Raw genomic sequence first — 20289 nt, 5'->3', positions numbered from 1 at the left:
CTGTGACACACACCATTTTGCTGGACTTCCGTATGTTCCAGCTTGTTTCTTGGCTGCAGAGGATCCCCACTTCCAGCCTGGTTCCCTAATGGCACAGTGTATCAGAGGGTATGCAGGCACGCGGTTCTGAAGTAGTTCGCCTGTGCTTTGATGTGTTCATTAGCAAACTTCATGTGTGTTCGACTGGATTGTTCAGAGGGTGTTAGTGGGAAGGGAACACTTTTTGCTGCAATATCAGAGTAATTTTTTTGTGTGTGTGTGTGTGTGTGTGTGTGTGTATTTTTAGTGCTGGGGATTGAACCCAGGGCCCCATACATGTGTCGATCCATTCTCTGGTTTGGTAAGTGGCGCCAGACTGCCTTCATTTCTCTTTGTCCCTTAGCTGGTGGAGTCAGAGCTGAGTGACAGTGGCAGAACCGCTGTGGAGAGCGAGGAGGAGGAGGAGGAGGAGGAGGAGGAAGAGGAGGCTGTACCTAGGAGAGGCAGGTCCACAAGAAGCAGTTTCGGTCTTCGAGTAGCTTTTCAATTCCCCACCAAAAAACTGGCAAAAACACCCGATAAAGGTAGCTCACACTTAGTGGACAGCAAGACTGACCTCAGAAGAGAGAAAGGCTGCAGACAGGCCAAGGAGCGGGAAGACTCCGCCTCTGAGTCTGAGGATGACTCCAGGACTGAGAGCCAGAATTCGGATGCTCTGCTGAAAAGGGCCATGAATATCAAGGAGAACAAGGCCATGGTAAGTGCTCGCAGGGCACGGCGCCCCACAGGTGCTCTTGGGAGGGCAGGTGTACTGTGGGGCGCATTGGCATGTATGATGAGCTCTGCTTTGGGAATGGGAAGACTTGAGGACCACTTACGGCCGCTCCAAGGATGCTGCCCCCCAGGGTTGAGGGTTGAGCACGGTTGAGCGTGCTTGAGGACTAAGTTGGCAGAGGTCCTGGAGAGAAGAGAAGAGGAGCTTGGCTGTCACCGAGCCCAGGGAGAACTGCAGTGGGCCACTGGAAGCCACTCCTTCGAGGCTGTCTCTGAAGGGTGGAGAAAGGCTGGCGATTAGCAGCCCCTGAGGTGTTCTAATTCACTTACGCCTTGGTGAGCCTAACCCACATGTGTTTGCGGTTCGTCTGTGTGGCAACACTGAATGCCATTCTTTTCCTCCTAATTTTACACCAACAGGAGTTCAAAGAATTCTGCCAGTTGTAGGGTTTTTTTCTCACTTTGATTTTTGTTTGTTTGTTTGTTTGTTTGAGACAGGGTTTCTCTGTGTAGCTCTGGCTGTCCTGGAACTCGCTATATAGACCAGGCTGACTTCAAACTCACAGAGATCTGCCTGCCTCTGCCTCCTGAGTGCTGGGATTAAAGGTGTGCACCACCATTCAGCTTTTTGATGACAATTTTTTATTATCATTTATTTATTGGTTTGTGTTTTTTTTGTGTTTTTGTTTTGTTTTGTTTTGTTTTTTGAGACAGGGTTTTTATGCTTATCAGACCTGGCTGTCCTGGAACTTGCTTTGTAGACCAGGCTGACCTCAAACTTCGTGAGATTAACTGCCTCTGCCTCCTGAGTGCTGGGGTTAAAGGTGTGTCCCTCCACCTCCTGGCTGCCGTTTGAAAGGCTATCTTTTTAAAAAGCACAGTGTAATGATACTGTATACATAGGTCTGTGCCTAATAAGGGAACATAGTACCTTTTGGGGGATTTTGTTTATGTTTTTTAGAGACAAATTTGCTTGGCTAAATGAAATTTTAACACCCTATACATCTGTATCATTTTCAGTAAGAACTATATTATACATGGTAATTCTTAGTGGTGTCATGTTCTCATGAATCTAAGACTAAAAATCCTGATTAAAGTCCTCAGGTGGCATATTAGTGTCTGCTGCTTGGCATTAGGTGTCTGGGGATTGCAGCTGGTTTACGTAAGGAGCCTAGACTAGTCACAGACTTCCTGATCTGTGTCTGCGCCCTGGGTGCTTGGCTTATAGCAAGTGCTACCACTCAAGGCCCAGCAAGTGTTTGGTTGAATTGGGGGCTCTGACACTCATCTAACTGACCCCTTCTCTGGGCGTGCTGACATCTGAGCCTCAGCTGTCTAAAACGTGCGCCAGGAGCGGGCATGGCATTAGCTCAGGTGAGCTATGGCGTTATCTTCTTACTCAGGAGGTGAAATCTTACAGTTACTGAGATTTGTGGATGTTGTAGTAGGTTACTGGGGAGATGTGTGAGGGGTGTTGATTTCAGACCTGTTTCCTCGACTGACATCCCATCCCCTTTCTTTCCAACCTTAGCTCGCTCAGTTGTTGGCAGAACTGAACTCGGTGCCAGAGTTCTTCCCTGTGCGAACCCCGTCCTCAGCTTCTGTAAGTGAACTCCTGACTTCTCAGACCGGTCCTGCTCTCTAGGAACCGGTAGCTTTCTGTCTACATCTGTCTGCTCTTGGTTTCAGAAGAGGAGAACAACACGACGGGCCTTCTCAGAGGGACAGGTCGTACGGCGCGTGAACCCAGCCCGGAGCGCACGGCCCCCGGAGAAGTTTGCTCTGGAAAACTTCGCCTTCTCGGCCGCCAAGCTTACCGCCGAGCTTTCCAGCTTCAGAAGGAGGACAGTCAGTGGGGTAGTTACTGTCTGATGAGAAACGCCCCTTAAGTGCGAGTGTTTCTTTATGCCTGTGCTGGCTGCTGTGCTGTCTTGGGTCAGCAGGCCTGCAGCAGCTAAGAACTTGAGTTCCACTGTGTTCATCTGAGAGTGTGTGCTGAGGAGACTCTGGGCTGCAGATCATACTGAGAGTCCTTTGTGTAATATGGGCAGAGGAGCGAGTGGCTTAGGGGTAGAGCACTGGCCCAGCTGGCTTTGATTGCCAGCTTTGGTTTGCACTATGGAAGGTTCAAGAGCTCCTGCTTGCTTGTTTGTTTGAGGAATGACCCCTGCCCCCCCCCCCCTTTTTGTTGTTTTGTTTTGTTTTTTTTCCAAGACCGATTTCTCTGTAGCTTTGGAGCCTGTTCTGGAACTGGCTCTCGCAGACCAGGCTGGTCTCAAGTTCACAAAGATCCGCCTGCCTCTGCCTCCTGAGTGCTGGGATTAAATGTGTGCGCCACCACCGCCCAGCTGGGACTGGCCCTTTTGAATGCTGTTGGGAAAGAAGGGGAAACTGAGGAGCTGCCACATATGTGGGCTTGGCTGTTCCCTTGGTCATGGGCTCATTTCCGTTTCTTCAAAGTTTATAGTTCAAGTGCCCTCCAAGGGAACTTGGGTTGGGGCCAGAGCCCACTGATTGACCACACAGACAAAGGAGACATGCTTAGCCTTAGATCTCTAAGCATATTTAAGATCTTATTATGGTTTTCAGTGCCTTAATGTGCATGCCATGTTGTCCTGGGTTTTCTTTGCAGGTAAAATGCCAGCAACATAGACGACGTCACCGAGTGTCTTCTTTTCGCTCAGTGAAAGACATCACTGAAGAAGATTTGGGAAATGTCGCCATAACTGTGCGTGATAAAGTCTACGATAAAGTGCTGGTAGGTGACCTCTTCAGACTCTTCCCAGGAGCCCAACACACCATTCATAGACAACAGCAGGCCTCTGCTTACCCGTCATCTTCCTGCAGGCTGGCTCTAAGCTGTGTGGGCAAAGACAGGCTACCTAGCATAGTGGTCCTGCACAAGGACGAGGGTTCCCTGGGCTATGAGTCCTGGCTTAGAAACATGTGTGTATATGTTTTATATGTTAACTATTTTTAATTCCAAAATTCCTGGCGTGCCCTTAGCGGCCTGCCAAGATTCCCAGCGGCAAGCAGTGGCTCATCCTGGGCAGGCTGGTCCTGCCATGCGGCCAGGAGAGCCACCCAAGCGGGCCGGTGAGCAGGCGGAGGGTAAAAGGCTTACAAGACACAGTAAATAGACATAAAGCTGAACATTTATTACTTAAAGAGAGAGAGAGAGCCAGAGAGACACGTGTGCACACACCGAGAGAGAACAGAAAGAGATTCAAGATGGCGACAAGAGGTCAGAGGTTGCTGGGAGTGGGCGTGGCTTGTCCCTTAAAGGGGCCAGAGACCAAAGGAATAACAGTATTGTAGGAGGCAATATGCCCATAGAATAAAGTAGAATTTCTGGTTGGTAGGAACCAGGTTACTCTTTTCCAGATGACCTGCAGGGAGGCTTTACATCATTTTTGTTTGATCAGTACTATTTAAAATAGTAGAATGTTAATTGAACTGCCAGCCTTTGAAAGCAAGGCTTCACACTGATGGTTTCTAGGTCTGCAGCAGTAGATTAGAGCCAAGTCCGTGCTGCCTGGGGCTCTCTGCCGCTTAAGTCACCCGGTTCTTCCTGGGGGAGTGCTATCTGGTCAGGGTTTTTTGGGGGGGGGTCTCTCTTCTCTTCCTGATGGTTCCCTGCTTAGCCTCATCTACCCTAGACCTGAAGCACTGAGAGTGGAGGTCACCATCGTTTTTCCCTAATAACAGTCCTGCTAGATTCTGGGCATGGGTGTGTCAGCATGAGTCCCACATCCACCTCTGTTGCTTTCCCCAGGGTAACACCTGCCATCAGTGCCGGCAGAAGACCATTGATACCAAGACAGTGTGTCGGAACCAGGGCTGTGGCGGTGTGCGGGGCCAGTTCTGTGGGCCGTGCCTGCGGAATCGCTACGGAGAGGATGTGCGCACAGCGTTGCTGGATCCGGTAGGAGCAGTGTGTGTGTTATAAATGTGTGTGTTATAAATGAAGAGACGTAAGCCTGGGGCCCCCGCAGTGCTCCTCTCTTCACCTCCCCCCTGCAGCTTAAGGCAATTGAAGTACCCCGCTTCCCCCTGGAGAAAGCACGGGGAAGTGTGTGGGGACCCCAGTAAGTCTCCAGTACGGGGAAATGTGTGGGGACCCTGGGAAGTCTCCAGTACGGGGAAGTGTGTGGGGACCCCGGGAAGTCTCCAGTACGGGGAAGTGTGTGGGGACCCCGGGAAGTCTCCAGTAAGGGGAAGTGTGTGGGGACCCCGGGAAGTCTCCAGTACAGGGAAGTGTGTGGGGACCCCGGTTGGGTGGGCAGGTCCTGCAGGGCTCTCTGATGGCCAGTTAAGTGCACCCTGCTACCAGAGCTGTGCTGAATGGCTCATTGTCTCCTGTCTGCTTTTGTAACAAGGAGATTTGTAACAAGGAGATCCGTTGCACACCCGCAGTTCTCGTTATCAAGAACATCATCCAGAGTCTCTCACTAGCTTAGGGCTCAGCACTCAGGCTGGCCCGCCAAAGATCCTCTCACCCCTGCCTGCCCGGTGTACACTGCCACACCCGACATTTGTCTGTGGCTTCTGGGGCTTGCACTGCGCCCTCCCCACCAACTGAGCTCTTCTCCGCCGCCCCATTTTACCTTTGGAGTTGGTGTTTGTCCTGTCGTTTCCACACTGTCAAGACTTCTAAGTGCTGCCTTGAGCCTGGGCATTGCCACTCTGAGGTCCATTCCGCCACCTCACTTTATGACCTCTTCTGCCGCATCATGGATATGTATGCTGTCCCCAGTTTCTAGATGTACTATTTTGATTAAGTGATTTAACATCAAGGTGGCATATATATCAGGAGAGCTAGAATTCTCACCTTGATCTTGTGCCAAACCTGTACTAAAAATCACAGCCAGTGTGTGACCTGTGAATCACATAGAACCCGAACATAAAAGCCAACTTAGTTTTTTTAATAGCTCCCTGTCAGTGGTATACGGTCTCCTTGTTTCTCTGACATGCGGAGGTCATTCTTGCTGGGTCCCTGTGTAGCACCTCTGTACACTCTGACATGTAGGAGGAGAAGCTTGACTCAAGTCTGCTGGGCAGGATGTGAATAAAAGGAACAATCTCTCTACCGCCCCTAGGAGTGGACGTGTCCTCCCTGCCGTGGGATCTGCAATTGTAGCTACTGCCGGAAACGAGATGGCCGCTGTGCCACTGGGATCCTCATTCATCTGGCCAAGTTTTACGGCTATAATAATGTCAAGGAGTACCTGGAGAGGTGAGTCTCCAGTACGGGGAAGTGTGTGGGGGCCCCGGGAAGTCTCCAGTACGGGGAAGTGTGTGGGGACCCCGGGAAGTCTCCAGTACGGGGAAGTGTGTGGGGACCCCGGGAAGTCTCCAGTACGGGGAAGTGTGTGGGGACCCTGGGAGCCCTGGTTTTCCCTTGAGTTCCATCCGTTTGTGCAGGAGAGGCCCAGATCTAGAGAATTCCTCTGTTGATATAAAGTACTCAATTCCACAGTGGGTCAAACCATTTCCACCCCTGGTACAGAACAAATGGCATGAGAACTCTCTGTAGAATAACAGTCTCCGCAGCCTGAAGGGCAGGACGTTGTGAGGACAGTGTGCGCTGGGAAGTGGGGAAGCCAGCTGAGACACGCCTGGCATTCCGTGCTCAGGGCGCATGCAGGAGCCAGGCCTCAGCGCACACCCTGGGTGCACACACTGGTGCTCAGGAACCACTGGAGCTGGAAGGCTGCTTCCTGCTTGCTCCCAGCCAGCTCCTTACGACGCTTCCCCTTCTTTCGCTTAGCTTACAGAAGCAGCTGTAGGAGGCGAATGAGAGGAGAAGGACGCTGGACTGCGGAGTCCACTGGAGATGTGTACTGCTGGACTGCGGAGCCCACTGGAGATGTGTGCCGGTCGTGCCTGGCCCTAGGGCTGAACCTCACAGATGCTTGTTTCCTACAATTTTCTGTTTCTAATAGTATGTTTTTAAAAAATGTTTATATGCTTAAAAAGATTTCTCAGGAAAGTAGTAAAGCAGAGAAATCTGTATACATATCTGCACAGAACTGTACTAGAAATATCTGCTGAAGATTTAAAAGCACAACTTAAATGGGGCAGAGTTAAGGCTCAGGTTAGGTACAAAGAAGATGCTCTGGCCTCTGATGTTCAGCTCTCTCAGTCACTCCGGGTGCTCCTCTTGCGAAGGCTGTTGCACTGGAGTGATCACAGCTCAAACCTAGTAGTTCATCCTGCTATAGATACTGAATTCTGGGTCCTTAGAAATTTATATTGAAGAATGTTCCTGTAAACTATCAAGTGCAATTAGCCACACACTGTGAGTAAGGTGTCTTTTTTATTAAAAGGCAACAAAAAAAGGACCAAGTTGTAGACACTGGAGGCCTCAGGATGCTTGCCTCTTTCTTCAGGACCTGCCTGGAGCCTGCTGCTTCTATGTTTTTACATCATTTTTTTAGAGATTTTGCTTTTTATAGAACCCTTACTGCCTTGTTTTTGAGACTTAGGGAACCATAAGAGATAAACCATGGTGTTTTGTGTGGGTGTGGTGGAGGAAGCTAAAATCAACAAGTATATATCCCAGATAGATGTTTAGTGTTTTGTGTGTGTGTGTGTGTGCGCGTGCGTGCGTGTGTGTAATACTACTATTCTCCCTCCTCAAAGAACAATGCTCTAACAGAAAGAATGCACACCCCTGTGACTAAGACGTGTCGCTGTGTTCTGGCTAAAGCAGGGAGAATGTCAGTCACAGTGCCAAGGCTGTCTGTGCTTCTAGCAGTAGGGCCACGCCTGCCAGCACCCACTTAGCCAGCTTTTCTCTGCTCTTTAGCCTGAAAGTCCATACATAGGTGAGGCCTCTTGCTTTGGTTTTGTAAACGGGGCACTCATAGGTGTGCTTAGTTTCTTGTCTGTCCACGGTTATGGCTCTGGCAAAGATGACAGGCATTGTGGATGTTAACTCCTTCAGGCGGGCATCAGCGAGGACTCCTGACTGCGTGTCCCATCTGGCACCTGAGGCGGAAACAGCAGCTGTGTAACTGTGGCATGTTGGTGCCAATGCTCTAACTGTTCGATGCAATAAACCTCCTTTTATCACCTTGTCACCTATCGGCAACATCACTATATAGCTGAGATGTTTAATGGGTTAGCGATTTTATAAGATCAAATTTTGTGCAAATCCAACCCTTTATAGTAAACTAGAACGTATGAGAAACACAACCTTGTAACCTTCTTTACCACTGCACTAAAGTAATTTGAAAGTTTGGGTCACTCACTGCCTACCCTTGAAATATCTGAACTGTGCTGTTTGCTTCACTGTTTGTGCGCTCCTGCAGATGTGCCCTGCAACATAAATGCACAGATGGACACCCAGCATCAAGGGCATCTTCAGGGCTTGCTGACATGGCTCTGTGGGTAAGGTGTTGGCCACCTGAGTTTGATCCCAAAACCCATAGAGAAAGCCAGGTGTGGAAATACACATCTGTAATTGCCAACATTCCTATGTTGGATATGGGAGGTGGATAGAAAAAAATCAGTGTTGCAGGCTAGTTTGCCTGGAGTGCCTAGTGTGGAGGAGACAGCACTAGAGACCCTGCCTTGTTCTTTGACCTCTACACACAATAAAAGCTTAAAAGCAGAGGGTTGATTTTGAATTGATGGTAGTGAAAAGGAAAATGCTATGAATTACATGCAGGACATAAGTTCCTGAAATCGTCATTCTGAGTGCCGCAGAGTTTGGCTCATGTTAGACACACTCTCGGATATTTAAATTGTCTGAAGGAAAGAGGAGGAAGTAATTATCAATACAGGGTTATCTGAATAGCCGCTGAAGGAGAGGGACAGCTCCATGGGCTTGCTCAGTGGACTCACCTTCCAGGTGGAGCCCGTGGAGGTACGCGCCTTCTCTGGGCGGGTGGCCATAATCTTCCTTTGTTTTTTTGGTAACATCAATTGTTAAGCACATTCTGTCCAGTGGCCACTCATTTTTCCGAGCCATGGTCTGCATGATTGCTTTGGGAAGAAAAAGAAGGTAAAAAACCTGTTTCTAGGCTCCCAAGAGCCGGCCACGCCCCATGCACTCTAATACTGCAGATTAGAGCGAGGCCGGGCAAACCTGTTTGCCTCAGCGGTCACAGACTGGAGTGGGCCCGAGCAGCAGATGCCACCTGCTCCGGTGTTGCCTCTGTGTCTTCAGCGTGACAGTGGGAAAATGACAGGCCACTGCAGCTGTGCCCGGGGCTCTCCTTCCTAACTAGAACTTTCTCTAGTTGCTACTCCTGCTCTGAGATGCTTCCAGCCATACCTGTTAGGAAGGACTGAGGGTTGAAGAAGCCAGACAGCCACACAACAGCTGGGAGGGTGAGGTCTTGTGTCCAAGTATCGAGTTCTCGGCATCGCAGGAGCAGGTCATTAAACCTGGTCAGTGGAAGGTAGGAAGAAATGAACTTGTTTTCTAGTAAAATAGATTTCTTTCAGGAAGATGAGAGGCCGTGGAACACACGGGGTAAATAGGGGGAAAGCCTTCTTAGATAATTCACAAGGTGATGACCCTGCACATGCCTGGTTTCTTCCTGTTGAGAGTTTATACCTGCAGCTTGTTCCTGTCACCATTAGGAGTAGGAAACACTGGCAACGTGGGCACTGGCTCTTCACCCAGCTATCAGATCCTTCTAGAGATACATAATGAAGGTACAAAAGCCATTGGAACAGAGTTGGCAAATACCACCATTCTGTAGGATGCAGTAGAAATGCAGCGGTGTGTATGTGTGTGTGTGTCCATTACTGTCACAATTCCAGAGTTGCCAAGGAAGAGTAGGAACATGGACACACACACACACCCTAGTGGGAAAAGCTTTGGAAGTGTTAGGGTGAAAACAGTGAAAAACAATGTTAAGATTAAATAGCATGGTGGGAGGACCCTGGAGAGATGGCTCAGCAGTTAAAAGCAGTAGCTGCTCTTTCAGAGGACCTGAGTTCAGTTCCTATCATCCACACGACATTCATAGCCTTGTCTTAACTTCAGTTCCAAGGAGGATCTGAAACCCTCTTAGCTTATGTAGGGGGAAAATACCAAACAAAATGGGAAGAAAAGCAGTTTTGGTCAAGAAAGCAATAGATCAATCTAGGAGGCTCACGGTCTGAGGTGGGTTGAGGTCTCAAGAAAATGTTGATTTTAGGTTGTGTTTGAAAGCTTAGTGTGTATCACATTGTAAAGGGTCCTCTCTAAACAGAAGTGGTGTGGGGAGAGCTTAGTGTGTGTCACATTGTAAAGGGTCCTCTCTAAACAGAAGTGGTGTGGGGAGAGCTTAGTGTGTGTCACATTGTAAAGGGTCCTCTCTAAACAGAAGTGGTGTGGGGAGAGCTTAGTGTGTGTCACATTGTAAAGGGTCCTCCCTAAACAGAAGTGGTGTGGGGCTAAGTGCACCACGAAGAAAACTACTCAACGACAGAGTTAGAAAAGGTTAGGAACAAGCTAGTAAAACCTACAGAAACTAGCAAGAGCAACGTAAGCTGGTGACAAAAAGCCACAAGTTGTCATTAATCCTAAGACACAACTCAATGCAAACCCTCCATCAGTACGCAGAGGCAGCCCTTGCGTATTTATAGTGTTAAAACTCTGCTGAGGTGCACTGTCTCCTGGGCAGTGGTTATCCTCTGGAAGCCACATAACTGTCCTTCCCCTTCACTCACGTCTGTGATTATCAACTTGGCACAACCTAGCGTCATCTGAGGAGAGGGCAACTCTGATGAAGACTCGCCCAGCGCAGACTGGCTGGTTGACTGAGGGAAAGAATAGATAAGCCAGTAAGCAGTGTTCCTCCCTGGTCTCTGTTCATATCTATATCATCCTTCCTCTCGGTTTCTGCCTGGGCAGCGATAGGGAGACTCATTGGGAACCCTGAGCTGATGTGAACACTTTCTTCCCCAAGTTTAATCACAGCAGCAGAAAGCAAACCAGAGCAGGACCCCCACAGTGCTAGGCACTTGGGTGCCTAGAGTAATAATAGTGTTAATTGTCAACGGGATCTAGGATCACCAGGAGATGAGCCCACAGGTGCACCTGTGAGTTCAGCCTCTGGGAATGCCTGTTAAGGGATTATCTTTAGTAGGGATAGCAGATAGGGAAAGCCTACTGTAAATACGAGTGGCATTGTTCCCTGGGACAGTGTGAGTGCGTGTGAGCTGAGCCCTGGCACTCCTTGCTCTGCCCCTTGACTTGCTTGTTAGTGGCTCTCTCAAGCTCCTGTCACTGAGGCTTCCTTTGAATGGAACCGTGAGCCAAACCAAACCAGCTTTTCCCTCTCGCACTGCTTTGGTCAGCCTAGGTGTTCTATCACAACAGGAAAAGAAGCCAGGACGGGCAGGATCCCTACATGCTGTCACTTAGAATTCTGATGACACCTTTTAGATTGTCCTGTATTTCTTTCCTGAATCAGAACCAAAGAACTTCATTCTGAAAAAGGCATAGATAAGAGTCCTGTGATGCTTTCTGAACAGTCTACCAAGACCATAGAGCATTGGGGGATAAAGCATCAGCCCTCAGCAGCCCCAGGCTCCGCCCTGGCTGTGACCCCTACAGAAGTGCCTGCGACAACAGTCTAGCTTTCTCTGACTGCATTGGAAGTTATTGGTTTAGAAAATAACGTAATAGAAAGCCAACAGGCACACTCAGGTGACTTCTGGGACTTAAATGAGGAAATTCGGTTCACATTTATTTCCAGATGAAAATATGAAGACCGAGAGATCAGGTATTTTGTCAAAGAACAGTTACCTAATAAGTGAGAGAATTTGAATCTTGGTCTGGTCTAACTGAATTGACTTTTACTTTTGAAGCAAAATACCAGAGAACCTCAAGTGAAATTAGTAGAGTTTCCTTAGTGATGTAGCGGAGCACAGGTTCACACTGGAGTAATGGGGAATGCTGACCTGTGCCCATGTCTGTAGTTGACAACGGCAGTAGAGATGGCCACTTACCACTGGGCGAGACCGTAAGTAGAGGGATAAGCCAGTTTGTTCCAAGTGTCGGGAACCCGGTCATAACTCAGGGCAGACAGCTGGGCTTCCACATCAGGAGATAACGTCAGCTCTCCCTTGCAGAGAGGAAAGGCCACCATGAATGCCCTCCAGTGTCATGAAGCCCCGCCTAGTCCCACTTGTAAGCTTACCTTCAAACTAAGGTCTAATCGTTGAAGCGAAACACGGATTTCCTGGATGAGAACATTCATCCTCTCACACTCTTGGAAGCAAACGAGAGCATACGGGCTTCGATCTGGGTGATTTTGTGTTATCTCTGCTATGTTGAACTCTTCTGGAAGTCTCTCCAAAATGTCATCCAAGATGTTCTTAACCTGAAATCATTGTAACACATGCAAAGACTATTTTCTTCTTGCTCATGGTGACTGGTGGTTTGAATGAAAATGGCCCCACAGGCTCACGGAGTGTGGCATTATTAGGGAGTATGGCCTTGCTGGAGAAAGTGTGCCGCTGTGGGTGGGCTTTGGGGCTCCTGCAGACTCAAGCCAGGCCCAGTGTCACTCTTCCTGCTGCCTGCCTCCAGATGTAAAGCTCTGGGTTCCTACTCCAGCGCATTCTGCCTGCACGCCACCATGCTTTCAGCTGTGATGGGAATGGACTAAACCTCTGACGCTGTAAGCCAGCCCCAATTAAATGTTTTCCTTTCTAAGAGTTGGTGTGGTCATGGTGTCTCTTGGCAGCAATAGCAACCCTAAGACAGTGACTCTCATACTTTTTGAAATCTCAGAGTAGACCATGCAGCTTCCAAAGGTGCCTACAACTTCTGGCCAGTTTCTAACTGCCCAGACCTTCTGCATCAGTACTGGTCACCTCCCTCTTAGATTCCACCATGGTCAGCTTGTTCACTGGTAGCTGTGAGGAGCATCAGATGCATACGTGGCATTTGTGTGCAGAGATGAGAGACAATCAAACGTGGAAACTCATTTGCAAAGTGGCACCAATTCCAGCGCCCTGTGAACACGAGCTGGTGTTACAGCTTCCTGACTAGCAAATCCTAAAATCCTGAACCATTTAGATCAACCAAAAAGGGAGAGAGGAAAGAAAATCAAGGCTTGAATCTGTTTGTTCTCCTGAGGAAGTGAAAAGATTTATTGATAGATGATGTGAGTAGGCACATAGTAGTCAGATGTCTATCAAAGGAGTTCCACTGAGCTCGGGAAACCATTAACTACCTGGAAGCAGGTGACTGGACAGCATTCCTAGAATTCTGGTCCTCTGGAGCTTAAGACAGAAAGATCATGAGTTCAAGTCCTGCCTGAATTAAGTGGTGAGACCCTGCCTCCACGTGCAGCAGGGAGAGTGATGCTGGGCCTGACTTGAGCACTTGACCCCGCAGAGCCCATCCCCAGTGACACACTTCTAATCGGTGAAAATAGAAACCAAAAAACCTTTAGCCTCAAGCGTCTTTCCCCCTTTCCTTCATTTCCCCGGGTGATGCTCACTGGTCCTGACATCATGCTTAGGGATTGCTGAAGGATTGTCTTCTCAGGTTCTGAAATCTTAACTCAGTTATGGAAAGAGCAGGCAGTATGGCCAGCAGGGAAGCTGGTAGAATTTACTAGGTTTTGTTTCCTTCCCTGACCCTATCTGCCTGTTGGGTCTTGACACTTCACCTCAGCTAATCTCCAAAATGGATCCTAATGTCCCTCAAAGCTCTTGATTAAACAGTGATTTTCTACAGTGTCCAGTACCCAGTGCCAGGCCTTGGCTTCCAGTGGTGGCCCTGCTGGTGCCAAGGCGGCCTGCCTCACGTGTACTGCTTTCTGGTTTCATGACTGGCTTTCTCCGTGGAAATAGAAAAAGCCTGACTGGGATCCATCATCCACCCCTGCGCCTGTGAACGCTGTGCTTCTTCCCACGGAGAGGGTGTCATCCTGCTAAAGATGCAGCATTCTTCCCAGAAACAGTGTACATAGGATCAGCGACACAGTTCATTTCAAATGATGAGTGGTCAATGAATGACCTTATTTCAAGAAATAATATGGACATTTTCTGGGATTTCACTATAATTTGAGTTGGTGTTAGCAAATGTTTCTGAACAACCTGAATCCTTGGCAGTCAAACCCTGATTAATAAATTTGAAAAGAATGAGGACAAATTTGTTTGGGGGTGAACTATTCAAGTCCAGTAGGAGCAAAGGGTCAGGGCTGGAGTTGTGGCTTAGCAGAAGAATGCTTGCTACACAGAGATAGAGACCTGAGCTTTGGTCTCTGCACCCACATAAAAAGCTGGGCATTGTGCTCACAACCCCAGAGGCAAGAGAATCACTGGGATTTTTCTGGCTTTCACATACCCCAAAGTATGGCCTGGTCTGCTCATGCACCCCTTCCCCACAGTGAAGGGCCAAGCCACAGATTTGGAGATGTCTGTAATTCATACATCTGATGAAGCTACCCTGTTAGTGGAGGTGTGCTGAGCCAGCCCACACCTCCAAGTTTTAAGTGTTGGAGAGATGTCCCCACTGCTTGTCTGCCATGTGGCAGTATGGGAGGGTGAGAGATGTCTGCCCCTACTCCTCGCCCCCTACCGCCTGCGACAGACAAGAGAACTGGTCCTTCCTGATCTTTCCCCTTACCAGCTGCAGCACTCAGGAAACGGTCCTGCCCCCTCCTAGGCAGCACAGCAGAGATGCCTGGTGGTTGGAGGTGAGGGTGACCCAGCCCTGAAGGGAGCAAGGGAGAGCTGTCCCCATTGCTCATCTGAGATGGTGCCCGGTAGGTGGAGGAGAGATGCCCTCCCCCCACCTCCCTTTACCGCCTGAGACAGTGAAAGAGCTGCTGGGGTCCTAAGGACAGGAGGGCTGTCCCTGTCCTTCTCCAGCTGCAGCACTGGGAAGAGTGGCCCCTGCACCTGTCCTGGGCAACACAATACAGCTGTCCCCATGGGCAGGAAGGCAGGAGAACTGGCCCCACCCCTCGCTCATTGCTGCAAGAGCTGACTGGGGCAATGCAGGAGAGCTCACCCTGGTGGTGAGGACAGGGGAACTCGGGTGGGAGGCAGACCAACCTGCAGCCGCCCAGGCCCAGAACCAGGGTTGCCGCTTGGCCTGCTCCAACGTCCACCCCATCTGTGATCTGCTGGAGCACATGAAGGGACCTGACCCACAGCCCAACGCTGCAGGATCTCTACAAGAGAGAGCAACAGCAGGATTCCCAGGAAGAGGAATCCTTCCTGGGAGTGAGGGCCCAGCATCAACAGGGTAGTAGAAACCAGAGGCCTCCAACCAGACCAGTGAACTTACAGTGAGGGTGCGTGGACAAAGGGATTTGCTACATGACTTACTGTGTCACATTGCAGCTTCCATGACGAGATTTTTAATTTTTTTCCCTCCCCCTCAATATTTCTTTTTATTTTGGGAGCAGATGCAAAGGGATGGGGAAGTGAATGAGTCGAGGTGATGTGAAAGACACAGAATAAATAAAAGTAATTTTTAAAAAAGATGAAAGTGGAGCAAGTAAAAATTACTTCATATATGTAAATCCAATGTCCATCTGCATGTGAAAAGAGGCTTGTAACTCAGCCAAGGAATGCAAAGTTAAAACACCCGGAAAATCCAGTTTTCCCTAGCAGACCCTGAAGGAGGCAGCAGGGCTGGAGACTGGTAAGCTGCCAGTGAGGGGAAACACTTGGAACTGAGTGGCCAAACATTGTACCCATCTGTGATACCACAGTCCTGGGAGTCAACGTTTGACAGAGGATTGTGTGAGGATGGTCACAGCTGTGATCGCCATAACAATGACACCAAACCAAAGACTACTAAGACACCCCCCATGATGGAGTAAACATTGTATATTCCTATGATAGAGAATACAACAAGAAGGGGCCAGTGACCACTGAACAAACAGGAAATCTCACAAATTTACAGTGACGTCAAAGGAGCCTGGCAGTAAGTATCCTAGAAGTCCATGTGTTTGAAGTTCAAAACTAGTCAATATGTAAAGATGGAGATCGGGATATTGATTACCTTCGGGGAGCAGGATGGAGTATGAGTATCCTGGGCAGCTGAAATGTCCTACACCTCGATCTTGGTGGTAGTTATCTGACTGTATAGGTAAGCTTAACAGAGACCAGTACCTAAGATTAGCTAGCACACTTCACTCTAAGGACTGGAACAAGAAAGACCTCACCTTGTCTTCTGTAGACTGCCCCAGTTCCTCACTGCTGACTGCATTCCTGGGTTGCATCTCCAGTAGAGTTCTGAAGAGTGTGTTGGAGGTCACTGTCAGGAACTCTATTTCAGCATTGGGGTGAAGTCCATACAGTGCTGGACTTTCTGGAGGCAATTTGTCCTCTATGTACTGTTGATAACCGGAATAATCTAGGTAGGGCGGGGCCACAAATCCTGGTGCCAGCATGAGTTCATCTTCAATCTTCAACCATAAAGAAACGCCAGTTAGCCCAAAGTTAGGAAGGTATCGTCTTCACTTCCTGAACACAGAACCTTAGCAAAAAGTCCCACTATGATGCTTGATGGTACCAGACTCCAAAATGCCTCATGGTCAGCACTATGCTTATGTTGACAACATTAGGCTGACTGCTGAGCACAGTTCCAAGAAATACAAAACTCCCCGATTTGCAGTGAGCTCAGGGCAGTGTGACACACACATGAATAAGTAAACATGGCTTAACCATCACTGCCTATTAGTCAGGGCTTCAACTTCCTGATTCTCAAATATCCCTATTTCCCAGAGGAGAAATCAAGATGTCTGGTCATTCAATTGCGCAAGTAGATGTTTTGAATATAAACTTGATTCAGAACTCATTTTAGTAATGCTAGTATATACTTCCCCAGTATTATGATATAAAATGCTCCCCCATGCTCATCTATTAAAGGCTTGGTCTTCAGCTGGTGGTACAGTTTTAGACAGTTCTGGAAACTCTAGGATGTGTGGCTTAATTGGAGGAAGGAGGTCACTGCAGGTGTTTAAGAGAGTGAGTGTGTCCTTAGCTCCTCTCCTTTCAGCTTGCTGTGGCGGGAAGACTTTCCTGTGGCACACCTTCCTTCCAGTGGGATAAGTTCACCACGGGCGGAAACATCCTAAACTCGAAGTCTCACTTCCTCCCCTATGCTGTTTGTCACAGCAGTGAAAACTAACATACCCAGTGTTATGTTAGTTTTATACTCTGCACAGTGTAGCACAAGTCATGCAATGCATAGGAACTTTACAAACACAAGGTCGGGGTGACTTCCATTTTATAGGTCACAGTATACTGAGAGTCAAATTACTGCTTCCTCTCTGAGACCTTGGGAAACTTAGGGTAAAGTCTGTGTTGCTGCTTCAGATCCATGGACTGAACTAGTGTTCGGGGCACAGCTGTCTGGTAAACGAAAAGGCCACAGCAATATAACCTGTATTGGCCCGTCCATTTCCCTAGGGTTTGAGGAAGGGCAGGCACTCCATACGGAAGGTTGTTTTCCACAAAACTAAAGTGAGCAGAGTAGCAAATCTACACACAGGAAAATAATCTTCAAAATGTAACTAAAGAATTTATGGACCCGAGCCTGTCCAGCAACAGTCGAGTGCTTAGAAAATTCTAGCTTCTTTACTTCACATTCCTCTCACCCAGTTCTCTCGGCTCTCAGGCATCATTAACACCTCTTTTAATTTCTCAGTCTCTCGTACCTTGAATTCCATCTACACAAGCATTCGAATGTATAGGGGATGCTATTTTTTAAAGATTATCATCCAATAGAGCTATTTTTTGCCAACACCTGGTAAATTGTTTTCTGCAAGATCTGTCTGCTACTGTGTCTCTTGAACCATATATCTCTTTACTATTACATGGAGTTTCATTCATTCAGTAATATGGGGTGATCATCCCATACAAAACACCTTGGAAATGGAAAGTCTTCCTAGGAACTCAAGGTAATAAAGTAGTGATTTCCCCCACTGCTGGGTTGTGTGTCCTGAGTAATGGTGGTTTATGTCCTAGCAGCCGTAGTCCTGAATGGCATCGAGAACAAACCTGACAGGGATTCTCAGCTGTGAACTCCAGGGGCATTTCTGATATTTGAGTCAGCATTTATACTTTCATTTTGTACCAGCAGTGTTCTTAAATTATCTAACCTTTCATAGTGCCCGAGACAAATGTGAACCCAGTGACCAGGGGAAGGGGCAAAGGGAATTACCCCCACCCCACCATCCCCAGCTGGCTCTATACATATCTATCATTTCCTGTTTACTTAGAAAGAACAATAGAAACTTCAGTGTGATTGGATTCAGAGTGTTCCGAACTAAAGTGAATCATCATTAGCCTGTGGCAGGCAAGTTAACAGCAACAACAAAAAAAAAAAAAAAAAGAAAAACCGAAGAATAAACACATCCAAACGGAACGTGGTTCTCTATAAACAAGGGTTTGCTCTTTTCCGTTGGTACCGACAGGAAGATGAAAGGACTTAGAAGACCTGCAGTTCAATTTACCCTTCAAAGAATTCGGAGTGCAGAAAACCAAATCAGCAGGGGTTTGGATGTCTGAGTGCAACTGGGAACTGTCAGTAGGATGGAAGTGGTTTGCGCTTTGCCAGACGGTGACTAACTGGTCTGTTTATAGGCTGGGGGTCAGATTTTCATGTCGGTTGACGTGCAAAGCAAAGGATAGCAGCGAACTAAGAAAAGGGCATCACTTAGCCTCCTGAACGGTGTGGCGGCCTTTTCAGATGTGTCAGCCATAGTGGTGCATGCCTGTAATCCCAGGACTAGGGAGGCAGAGACAAGAACATGAGTTTGAGGCTACACAGCAAGATCTTATCTAAAAAGAAGTTTTTAAAAAACAAACCCCACCAAATAAATACAATGCTTGCTTCAAACATCATCAGTAACATGGTCACATGGCTGCTGTGGCTGGGAGTTTCCCAGTTGCCAACACCAAGACACAGAACAGGCTTTCCAGATGTGGGTCTCCGCCCTAGGGGAAGACATGCTTGTCTCATGCACATCTTTCCAGATGTGGGTCTCCGCCCTAGGGGAAGACATGCTTGTCTCATGCACATCTTTCCAGATGTGGGTCTCCGCCCTAGGGGAAGACATGCTTGTCTCATGCACATCTTTCCAGATGTGGGTCTCCACCCTAGGGAGAGACATGCTTGTCTCATGCACATCTTAATCTTTCTGGAAGACAAAACAGTCCATGATGTATATGAACCAAACCTCAACTCTTGCTTTAATACTAAAATGCTGAATTTTGAGGCGGAAGGTTCAGTTCATAACATTTTTGCCCAGCTGGCTTTAGAAAGAACCCAAACAACTCCTGTTTCTTCTATGTTAATATTTTACTTACATGTGTGTGTATGCCTGTGTCATAACACATGTGCACACAGAATACATGTGTGCAGTCATGCTCATTGTGTGTCCTCTCTCTCCTGTCACTCTACCTATCCGTTTGAGATAGGGTCTTTCCCTGAGCTGGATTCCCATCTCTGCTGGATTGGTGGCCAGAAACCAATGCTCCCATCTCCTTGTAAATCCTGGGATTACAGGCATTTCTTTGTTAGGTGCTGGGATCTGAACTCTAGTGCTTGCGATGCAAAGCAAACACCCTTAACCGCTGGAGCCATCTCTAAATACTGATCCAGTTCAACCTTTCCACAGAAGGGCTGTTGGCAAAACCTTCTTCCCGTTGATAGGGCCATACCTGTAGTTCCCTACCGGGGGTGGGGGGGTCTCTTTTTTTTTTTTTTTCAAGGGAAGGGCTATTTGAAACGATGTTCTAAATTCTCAAGGATTTAAGCCATTCTCAACAGTCATTTGTCCTAAGACCATGAAAAAATGTGCGGTATCACTGGGAGCATGCAAACCCAAGTGACAGGGCACAGTTTCATCCCATCAAAATGACTAGACTAAAGAATGTGGGTAGTAGCAGTGTTGGTAAAGATGTGGCGATAACAACCTTGCGTCAGGTTTTGTGTTTTCTCCAACAATAACCATAGTCACCAAATGACCCAACAACTCTACATCCAGCCTTCCCCCATAGAACTAAACACAAAGCCACATAAAGTCTGTATACAGAATTGCATACAGACAGTATAATAGGCCAACCCAGAAGTTGGCAAATTGTACCTCACTAAAATATTAAGAATCAATGGAATCATGCACAAATCAGACCTTCACATCATGAAACCGCCACCAAAGATCTGAATTTATCTTTGCAGGAGTCGAATAGGACATTAACGTGTAGGTGTGAGAAGCGAGGAAAGCCGGTAACTGCCGGCTGTGCGCCTCACTGGAGATATTTGTCTTTCTTAGCATACTGCGTTTCCCCAAAATAAAAAGCCATAAAACAACAACAACAAACAAAACAGTTGCCTGCCCCTCCAAATAGTCTTAGAAATGGCAAAGAGTCCCTAATCCAGTGCAAGTCTAAACAAACAACACGGGCCCTTGGCCATTTGGATGCAAAATACAGTGGCTCTGTACTTTTGGTGAAAAGTTCCTGCACCCGGATAAGTCTCTCTGCCGATGCAACAACCCAAATCAAACCAAATCAAATTAGAAAAAGCCCAGATTTAATGGGTAAAACGCC

At 47.9% G+C, this 20289-nt stretch overlaps 2 protein-coding genes across 6 annotated transcripts in view; one reads left to right on the top strand and one right to left on the bottom strand.

Moving 5' to 3' along the window:
• The window catches only part of Cdca7l (cell division cycle associated 7 like), a 45880-nt gene extending 38042 nt beyond the window's left edge, over nucleotides 1–7838 (top strand). For 4 of the 5 annotated variants that reach the window (XM_085698051.2, XM_048437661.3, XM_048437646.3 and 1 more), the window contains exons 4-10: nucleotides 383–736; nucleotides 2285–2356; nucleotides 2443–2610; nucleotides 3386–3511; nucleotides 4529–4678; nucleotides 5853–5989; nucleotides 6524–7838. In XM_085698051.2, the coding sequence (XP_085554177.2) occupies nucleotides 383–736; nucleotides 2285–2356; nucleotides 2443–2610; nucleotides 3386–3511; nucleotides 4529–4678; nucleotides 5853–5989; nucleotides 6524–6542 (1026 nt within the window). In that variant the 3' untranslated portion in view covers nucleotides 6543–7838. The remainder of the gene's footprint in view (nucleotides 1–382; nucleotides 737–2284; nucleotides 2357–2442; nucleotides 2611–3385; nucleotides 3512–4528; nucleotides 4679–5852; nucleotides 5990–6523) is intronic. The other variant, XM_048437654.3, reaches the window with a different exon arrangement.
• Nucleotides 7060–20289, bottom strand: part of Dnah11 (dynein axonemal heavy chain 11) — a 327366-nt gene continuing 314136 nt past the window's right edge. The window contains exons 77-82 of the mRNA XM_087911463.1: nucleotides 15897–16139; nucleotides 11901–12083; nucleotides 11710–11825; nucleotides 9038–9150; nucleotides 8605–8745; nucleotides 7060–7746 (exon numbers count right to left, since the gene is read on the bottom strand). Coding sequence (XP_087767589.1) covers nucleotides 7481–7746; nucleotides 8605–8745; nucleotides 9038–9150; nucleotides 11710–11825; nucleotides 11901–12083; nucleotides 15897–16139 — 1062 coding nt within the window. The 3' untranslated portion in view covers nucleotides 7060–7480. The remainder of the gene's footprint in view (nucleotides 7747–8604; nucleotides 8746–9037; nucleotides 9151–11709; nucleotides 11826–11900; nucleotides 12084–15896; nucleotides 16140–20289) is intronic.

The sequence above is a fragment of the Myodes glareolus genome, chromosome 11, assembly GCF_982192425.1.
Source record: "Myodes glareolus chromosome 11, mMyoGla1.1, whole genome shotgun sequence".
In the NCBI taxonomy this organism is placed as follows: domain Eukaryota; kingdom Metazoa; phylum Chordata; class Mammalia; order Rodentia; family Cricetidae; genus Myodes; species Myodes glareolus.
This window is presented reverse-complemented; position numbering and strand designations above follow the sequence as displayed.